We start from the raw sequence: 10,247 nt of genomic DNA on the forward strand, positions 1-10,247 counted from the left end.
AATTTAATTTCTCTCCAGGATTTTCTCTGTTGTGGAGGAAAAAAAGTTTTGAAAATGAAGACTTCCTCATATGACCAATATGTTTGTGATTTATTTTCAGTACAAATTCTTTGTGACCATCAACACAAAAATCCTAAACCACAAACCAACAAAAACATCCCAAAATACATCTTCATGTGAGTTTTTTCCTTAATGGTTCAACTAGGTTTAAAAACATGGAGAGAGAACTATCATTTATGCTTCATTTCTCAATGAAAGGGTTCTTGTCATTAATATTCTTATAGCATCTTTTATCTGCTTATTCCGTAGACTGTATATAATGGGGTTCAGAAAGGGTGGTATTACAGTATAAAATAAAGAAAGAATAATATCTTTAAGAGACCCAGAATCTGAAGGTGGTTGGAAATATACATAAGAGCCTGAAATAAGAAATAAAGAAACCACAGTGATGTGGGGGATGCAGGTCGAGAAGGCTTTTTTCTGGTCTTCTTTCACTGGAAACTTGAGCACGGTGGAAAATATACGAACGTAAGATGCAGTGATGAAGCCATAACAGCCAGCACCAACCACCAGTGCAGAAGCAAGTAAGGATAACTTATTGCTAAAAGTGTCTGAGCAAGAGATCCTTAGGAGAGAGGGGATGTCACAGAAGAACTGATGGACCACATTCGATTGGCAGAATGACAAGCGAAACGTATAACTTGTGTGGAAACCTGCATACACAAGTCCAGTCAACAAGCAAGTTATAGTCATCTGCAGGCAGACTCGGGGACTCATGATCACTGGGTAGTGGAGAGGGTGGCAGATGGCCACATAACGGTCACGAGCCATGACAGTGAGCAACGTTAACTCTACATATGCCATGAGCATCACAAGGAATACCTGAGCTGCACAGCCTGTAACTGAAATAACTCTGTTGTTCACCAGAGAGTTAACAGATGCCTGAGGAGCAGTTATTGAGATGTAGCAGGCATCCAGCATGGACAGATTCCTCAGGAAAAAGTACATGGGGGTGTGGAGTGTCCTGTCAAAGGTGGTGATGATGACAATGAGGAGATTCCCCATCAGGCCTGCAGAGTAGATGAGAAACAGAAGGAAAGAATAGAAGATCTGGAGCTCTCGGATGTCAGAAAACCCCATGAGCAGAAACTCAGTCGGAGAGGTAAAATTGGACATTTTCATCCTGATTCATATAGGGACTAACCTAGGCAGTGCAAGGAGAAATCAGTCAGTCCATAGATCAGAAGTTGTTAAGGACATACTACTTGCAATGGCTAGAAAACATTAATTGACTTTCATTCTTGAGATTTTGACAGTCAGCATGAACTGTGCTATGTTTTAATTGTTTGCCCTTGAACAAGTTAAATCACTTCTCAAGGAAAATCTCTAAGCCTGATAGAGGTGATGCAGACCTGAACTGTTTCAGGAAGTTTCTATTCCTGAGAATTCAATCTATTAAACCTCCAAGCAAAGTAATCATACTAAAGAATGTGTACTGGTTTCCATTTATCTTGTATTGATTACTTAAAAGTGAATAATCATTGTAGATAATTTGACATGGGTCAGAAGGCACCTATGAAAATAATTAGCTTTTTTTTATTTTTTTCATCTTTCAGGAGTTATCTTTGGATCTCCCCATATTCCTTTGCTGATCATTTCATCCTTTTTTGAATAGGTAAGTACAATATAGAAGAGAAAGTCAGAAACTGATTGATAAAGTTTCAAATATTCTTGTGCTGGTAGTGGAGAGAGGACTAAATCTTTTCCTCCTCCCACTATCCTCTATACTTGCTCCAAATTATTGAAAGAAAAAAATTAGAAGTTAATGGTTGTGATATATTCAATAGCATTTTCCTCAACCCAGGGGCAAGAGGATGATAAAAGCTGCTAGCCCCAACCTGATATTCTGTCTGCTCCTCTGAATACTCTCACTTCATCTAATTTGACTGATAGATGGTCAACAATATTTCTATTCTTATCAGATCAATTGTCTTCCAATAATATCCATCAAGTAATCAGCACGAGTGGATATCATGCTCAGCTCCACCCTTGACTGGGGAGATACTCACCTGGAACCCCATTCCCTAATCTCAAATGGGCATCAAAGCCTCTTTCAAGTTTAAACAGCCAGACTTTTCAGACAGTCTAAGCTGATGCTTCTTTGCCATTAAGTCTCCAGTTTACCACTATGAAAGGGAAGCAAGCTGATTTTGACAAAGGAGATATGGTTGAACACATCTAGATATAGATACAAAATATATTTAGATATAGATATCATTTTTTTTAAATTACAGCTCTAATTTTTGTACCACTTTCTTCCTCCTCTGCCATCCACTGAGAGGACAGAAACAAAATTAGTTATTTTCTGTATAGTCATGCAAAAGATATTACCATATTATTTAGAAGAATTGTAAATAGAGAAAGAAAGAATGAAAAAAAGAATAAGAAAAAGAAAGAATGAATGAAAAAAGAAAGAAAGAAAGAAAGAGAGAAAGAAAGAGAGAGAGAGAGAAACAAAGAAAAAAAGAGGAGAGAAAAAAGAAAAGGAATTATATCTTTCAAACTTACTGTATCTTAATTTGCACAGGGCTGGAGGGTACCATGCTTTTAACTTGCCTAACTTGAGTTTCTCAGAAATGTTATTATTGAATTCCTCTGGCATGGCAAAGAATTCAAAAATTTCTCTAGCTGAGGCTGCATCAGCAGACCATTATAAAAATTACATTGTTCAATGGACCTCATAATTCTATTCTGCTTGTTTGGGAAATAATCCTCCCACTCGCAATCATCCCTATTATATTTGGAGCTTTGGTTAATTAGCTTGTTTAATATGGGAGCCCCAATGGAAAAACTTTACCTTTGTAGAAATTCCCTGATTTGCCTTTGGGACAGAGTCCCTGATGTCCAGGACAATTCAGAGAGCCAGAGATCAGAGTACTGAAGTAATTATTTCTGGCTAGGGAAGGACATGTTGCCAAATTAAGTCCTTTTTGAAGAACTAGGTTTGGAATTCTAGAGATGTTAATTATTGTTTATATCTGTAAATATATTTTATGACTAAGGAAATCATTATCTTGCTGATTCCTTCCAAAGGGTAGAAGCCCTACTCAAACATAATTTAAAACCTTCCAAATGAGAAATTCAAAATCTTGGGCAGTTGTTTGACTCATTTCCTCTCCTGTCACAAATACACAAAGACTCATGCATTAGGTCTGGCTGACATAGAGGTGAGGGAGCTGGTTGTAAAATGTTTTCAAGTGTATTTTACTTTTCACATGACATTTTTACATTCTCATGAAAAAGATTACTAAGGAAATCCACCAATAAAGTATTGATATCTGATAGATAATATAGCATTTTAAACACACAGTCCCCATTGTACTAACTTTTAAGAAGAAATTTTTATATCCTAGAGTATTTGGTTTGTTTGGTTATTTAGGCTTATCTTTTTTTATATCCTTCATTTGATCTTAAAGCAAAATAATATTTCTTTTATTAACATAACAGCTTATTCATCTACTTTTCTCCATTTTATTAGGACAGAAATAGTTTTTATGAATATTTTAGATCTGTGATACCTTCATTTCTGTGATTGATCTTTTTGTTGTATTACCTATTAAGAATCTAGCAATGTTACACATGATCTAATTATGTTTCCTTGAAAGTCCAAATTAATCAAGAAAAGTGTTGGTTAGATTAGCATCTCCAACTAAGATTTTTAAAAAAACCCAGACTTGCAAGTATTAATTGTTATCAACTTTTATAAAACATAACATTTTATGTCTTGTTAATTATCCATATAGTATGTGTGATTCTGGGAAAATCACTTTAATTCTCAATAACAAAGGAAACTTTTTTAAAGTAAAAATTGCAAGGAAGTGGCTGACTACCATTAGTAGAATGAATTTCCTTAAATCAGCATTTTATCAACCAACAAAATAAAAAATCCATCATGATACTATCCATATCACTGAAAACTGTCATATTTTATGATAATGTACCATACTTGGTATTATTTTTCATATACATATTGATAGGTGACATGAAATCTATTTATTCATATCTCTGACTCCAGATAACTATTTATTAATTAAAACATATCTGGAATACTATGTTCTGTTATGGGTATATATATATATATATATATATGTATATATATATATATATATATATTTGTACTAAGGACTTGGACTTCTCCAAGTAAATCCAGATATGAAGAGAATGATAGGAAATATTAAGGCCAAATAATAGGAAGGCAAGTTGAGGAACCTGGTGCTTTTTAGATTAATAAAGGAACACCTCAAGGTCAACCATTTGGTTTTCAGGTATTTGAAGACTTTCATGTGGAATGGCCATTAGCTTACTAGTTAGCTGGCTTACTGTGGATTTAAAAGCCTACCTGTAGCTCGTCCCTCAGTTTCTCAAATTGGACAATGATCTGACTAATCATATACTATATGACGCATCTTTCCATCAGTTGTGTCAAACCCAAATATAAATGGTGGCCAATAAACTGTATAGAATTATCTCTCCCTGCAAGCTGCATATTAACTTAGAAAACCACATATAAATGTTGCCTAGTGTTCCAAGGTCTTTTCATTTAATTTATTAAACATTTCCCAATTGTATTTTAATTTGCTTCATGTTGCACTCCAGTGTTAATGACTGTTGTGTCCTATAACCAACATATTTGATAACTCTGCTTTTATCAGATATTTGCATTGATTCCCTGTCAATTTCCTTTTTAATAATTTATTTCATTGCTTAATTTAGAAAAATTTTCCATAGTTGCAAGATTCATATTCTTTCCCTTCCATCACCCCATCCATCACCTATAGCCAACACAATTCCACTGAGTTATACATATGTCACTGATCAAGAACTATTTCTATATTATTGATATTTCTACTAGGGTGATGATTTAGAGTCTACATTCCTAATCATATCTCCATCAACCCATGTAATCAAGCAATTGTTTTTCTTCTGTGTTTCTGCTCCCACAGTTCTTTTTCTGAATGTGGATAGTATTCTTTCTCATAAGTCCCTCAGAAATGTTTTGGATTACTACATGGCTGCTAGTAGAGAATTCCATTACAATCAGTTGTACCACAGTGTATCCATCTCTGTTTACAATGTTCTTCTGGTTCTGTTCCTTTCACTCTTTATCAATTCCTAGAGGTAATTCTAGTTCACATGGAATTCCTCCAGATTCATTATTCCTTTTAACGCACTAGTACTCCATCACCAATAGTACTCCATCAACCAATAGATACCAAAATTCGTTTAGCCATTCCCCAATCAAATGGCATCCCCTCATTTTCCAATTTTTTTTGCTATCATAAAGAGTGAGGCTATAAATATTTTTGTACAAGTCTTTTTCCTTATTATCTCTTGGTGGTATCAACCCAGTAGTGGTATGGCTGTATAAAAGAGCAAGCAGTCTTTTAAAGCCCTTTGGGCATATTTCCAAATTGCCATCCAGAATGGTTGTATCAATTCACAAGTCCATCAACAATTCATTAGTGTCCTAATTTTGTCACATCCTCTCCAATCTTTTTTTTTAATTTTAAACATTATTTTATTCGGTCATTTCCAACATTATTCACTGGAGACAAAGAACATTTTCTTTTCCTCCCCGTCCCCCCTCCCACCACCTTTCCCTCTCCCATAGCCGACGCACAATTCTACTGGCTATCACATGTGTTCTTGACTTGAACCCATTTCCCTGTTGTTGGTATTTGCATTAGAGTGTTCATTTAGAGTCTCTCCTCAGTCATATCCCCTCCACCCCTGAAGTCAAGCAGTTGCTTTTCCTCCATGTTTTTACTCCCACAGTTTATCTTCTGCTTGTGGATAGTATTTTTTTTAGATCCCTGCAGATTGTTCAGGGACAATGCATTGCCACTAATAGAGAAGTCCATCACCTTCGATTGTACCACAATGTATCAGTCTCTGTGTATAATGATTTCCTGGTTCTGCTCCTTTCGCCCTGCATCACTTCCTGGAGGTTGTTCCAGTCTCTATGGAATTCCTCTACTTTATTATTCCTTTTAGCACAATAGTATTCCATCACAAACATATACCACAATTTGTTCAGCCATTCCCCAATTGATGGCATCCCCTCCTTTTCCAATTTTTGGCCACCACAAAGAGTGCAGCTATGAATTTTCTTGTACAAGTCTTTTTCCTTATTATCTCTTTGGGGTACAAACCCAGCAGTGCTATGGCTGGATCAAAGGGCATACAGTCTTTATCACCCTTTGGGCATAGTTCCAAATTGCCCTCCAGAATGATTGGATCAATTCACAACTCCACGAGCAATGAATTAGTGTCCCTACTTTGCCACATCCCCTCCAGCATTCATTACTTTCCATAGCTGTCATGTTAGCCAATCTGCTAGGTGTGAGGTGATACCTCAGAGTTGTTTTGATTTGCATCTCTCTGATTATAAGAGATGTAGAGCACTTTTTCATGTGCTTATTAATAGTTTTGATTTTTTTGGCTGAGAACTGCCTGTTCATGTCACTTGCCCATTTATCAATTGGAGAATGGCTTGATTTTTTGTACAATTGATTTAGTTCTTTGTAAATTTGAGTAATTAAACCTTCATCAGAAGTTTTTGTTATGAAGATTGTTTCCCAATTTGTTGCTTCCCTTCTGATTTTAGTTACATTGGTTTTGTTTGTACAAAAATTTTTAATTTGATGTAGTCAAAATTATTTATTTTACTTTTTGTGACTCTTTCTAAGTTTTGCTTGGTTTTAAAATCTTTCCCTTCCCAAAGTTCTGACATGTATACTATTCTGTGTTTGCCTAATTTACTTATAGTTTCCTTCTTTATGTTCAAGTCATTCACCCATTTTGAATTTATCTTGGTGTAGGGTGTGAGGTGTTGATCTATTCCTAATCTCTCCCATACTGTCTTCCAATTTTCCCAGCAGTTTTTATCGGATAGTGGATTTTTGTCCCAAAAGCTAGGATCTTTGGGCTTGTCATATACTGTCTTGCTGAGGTTGCTTGCCCCCAGTCTATTCCACTGATCCTCCTTTCTGTCTCTTAGCCAGTACCAAATTGTTTTGATGACCCCTGCTTTATAATATAGTCTGAGATCTGGGACTGCAAGGCCCCCTTCCTTTGTATTTTTTTCATTATTTCCCTGGATATCCTTGATCTTTTGTTCTTCCAAATGTACTTTGTTATGTTTTTTTCTAAATCAGTAAAAAAATATTTTGGAAGTTCCTCTCCAATCTTTATTACATTCCTTTGCTCTCATGTTAGCCAATCTGCTAGGTGTGAGTTGGTAACTCGGAGTTGTTTTGATTTGCATATTTCTTATTATAACGTGTTTTAAATCACGTTTCATCTTCTTATTGATACTTTGATTTCTTAATCTGAAAATTATCTCTTCATGTCCATTGCTCAGTCATCATTTGAGGAATAGCTTGATTTATTTTTTGCACAATTGATTTAGCTCCTTATATATTTGAGTAATTAGACCTTTGTAAGAGGTTTTTGTTAAAAACATTTTTCCCAATTTGTTGCTTCCCTTATAATTTTGGTTGCATTGGATTTCATTGTACAAAACTGGTTTAATTTAATGTAATCAAAATTATTCATTAAACATTTTATAATTTATTCTTCCTATCGCTTGATCTTGAAATCTTTCCTTTCCCAACAATCTGAGATGTATACTATTCTGTGTTCACCTAATTTACTTATAGTTTCCTTCTTTATCTTCAAGTCATTCAACCATTCTGAGTTTATCTTGGTGTAGGGTATGAGACATTTATCTAAACCTAATCTCACCCATATTAACCATACTGTTTCTCTATTTTCCCAGCAGTTTTTGTCAAATAGTAGATTTTTGTCCCAAGGGCTGGAATCTTTGTGTTTAATCATACACTGTCTTGCTGAGGTCATTTACCCCAAGTCTATTCCAATGATCCTCCCTTCTGTCTCTTAGCCAGTACCATATTATTTTGATGACCACTCCTTTATAGTACATTTTAAGATCTGGTACTGCTATGTCCTCCATCCTTCACATTTTTTCATTATTTCCCATGGTATTCTTGATATCTTGTTCTTCCAAATAACTTTTGTTGAAGTTTTTTTTTCCTAATTCAGTAAAAAAAAAGTTTCTTGGTATTTTGATAGGTATGGCACTAAATAAGAAAATTAATTTCTGTAGGATTGTCATTGTTATTATGTTAGCTTGTCCTACCCATGAGTAATTCATGTTTTTTTGTCAAATGTTTAAATCTAGTTTTAATAGTGTGGAAAGTGTTTTGTAGTTGTGTTCATATAATTCCTATGTTTATCTAGGCAGTTAGATTCCTAAGTATTTTATATTGTCTAGGTTGATTTTAAATGGAATTTCTCTTTCTAACTCTTGCTGCTGAGATGTGTTAGAAGCATATAAAAATGCTGATGACTTATGAAGGTTTATTTTGTATCCTTCAACTTTGCTAAAGTTGCTGATTCTCTAGTATTCTTTAAGTAGTCCATCATATCATCTGCAAAGAGTGATAACTTGACCTTCTCATTGCCTATTTTAATCCCTTTAATTGCTTTTTCTTCTCTAATTTCTACTGCTAGCATTTCTTGTACCATGTTAAATAATAGTGGAGATAATGGACTTCCTTGTTTCACTTTTATCTTATTAGGAAAGCTTCTAATTTATCTCCATTGCAGATGATGCTTGCTGATGGTTTTAAATATATACTCTTTTTCATTTTTTAGGAAAGTGCCATTAATTCTTATACTTTCTAGTGTTTTCATGACGAATGAGGGTTGTATTTTTTCAAAGGCTTTTTTTTTTGCATCTATTGAGATAATCATGTGATATTTGTTGGTTTATTTGTTGATATGATCAATTACATGGATGGTTTTCCTAATAGTGAACCATTCTTGCATCCCTGGTATAAATTCCACTTGATCATAATGAATAACCCTGGTGATTACTTACTTGCTGGAGTCTATTTGTTAGTATCCTATTTAAGATTTTTACATCTATGTCAATTAAGAATATTGGTCTGTAGTTCTCTTTCTATGTTTTTGATCTGCATGATTTTGGAATGAGTATCATATTTGTATCATAAAAGGAATTTTGGAAGAACTCCTATTTTGCCTATTTTAACAAATATTTTGTGTAGTATTGGGATTAGTTGTTATTTAAAATTTGATAGAACTCACTTGCGAATCCATCTGATGCTGGGGATTTTTTCTTAGGGAGTTATTTGATGACTTGTTCATTTTTTTCCTTACATATGATTATTGAAGTATTCTATTTCTTCTTTTATTAATCTAGGCAATTTATACTTTTATAAATATTCATTCATATCAAGTAAATTGCTGTATTTTTTGCCATAGAATTGAGCAAAATAGTTTTTAATGATTACCTTAATTTCCTCTTCATTAGAGGTGAGGTTCCCCTTTTCATCATTGGTATTATTAATTTGATTTTCTTCTTTCCTTTTTTATTAGATTAACTAGGGCCAAACCTTTTGAGGGTAGCCATTAGGTTGTTGTTGACCCCCGGTGAACTAGGGCTTTGCTCACCCAGCATGTAAAGACTGTTTCGGCGGAACAGGTGGAAGAAACCAACAAGAAGGTTCAATGGCTGAGATGGCAATACAGCAAGACACTGTGGAGTACTTAGGGCATGTTGTAGCACAAAGGACAACACGGCCACCCAATGCAGCTGAAGAAGTCTCCAGGTGTAATGATTTTCGTGCAACTGGACCCAGGCTTCCAATGCCAAGAGAGTGGGACTGTCCCTGTGCATCTACTTTTCCACTTAAATCTCTTTCATGCACAAGTATCTTGTGCACGTGCACAAAGACATTCGTCATTCTCCTCTTCCAAGAGACTACTACTAACTAGTACTTTAGTCTATTTTATTTGTTTTCTCAAAGTATCAGCTTCTAGTCTTATTTATTAATTTGATAGTTCTTTCACTTTCAGTTTTATAAATTTCTCCTTTAATTTTTAGGATCTCTAATTTAGTTTTCATCTGGGCATTTTTAATTTGTTCCCTTTCTAGTTTTTTTTTTAATTTGCATGCCCAATACATCTACCCTCCCTAATCTGTTAATATATGAACTCAAGGATATAAATATCCCCCTGAGTACTGCTTTGGCTGCATCTCATAGATTTTGAAAGGATGTCTCACCATTGTCCCTATGACTTGTTCTTTAAATAACAGATTTTGGAGAATCATATTATTTAATTTCTAATTCATTTTTGAT

At 34.6% G+C, this 10,247-nt stretch overlaps 1 protein-coding gene across 1 annotated transcript; it reads right to left on the reverse strand.

Moving 5' to 3' along the window:
- Positions 1-234: 234 nt before the first annotated feature.
- On the reverse strand, positions 235-1,176 carry LOC130459037 (olfactory receptor 14C36-like). Its single transcript, XM_056826273.1, has one exon. It carries the CDS (start codon positions 1,174-1,176, stop codon positions 235-237), a length of 942 nt encoding a protein of 313 aa, XP_056682251.1.
- Between the last annotated feature and the right edge of the window lie 9,071 nt (positions 1,177-10,247).

The sequence above is a fragment of the Monodelphis domestica genome, chromosome 4, assembly GCF_027887165.1.
Source record: "Monodelphis domestica isolate mMonDom1 chromosome 4, mMonDom1.pri, whole genome shotgun sequence".
NCBI lineage: Eukaryota > Metazoa > Chordata > Mammalia > Didelphimorphia > Didelphidae > Monodelphis > Monodelphis domestica.

Bases quoted from the DNA above. Each gene is read 5' to 3' on its own strand.
- LOC130459037 (XM_056826273.1), bottom strand. From the start codon at position 1,176: ATGTCCAATTTTACCTCTCCGACTGAGTTTCTGCTCATGGGGTTTTCT.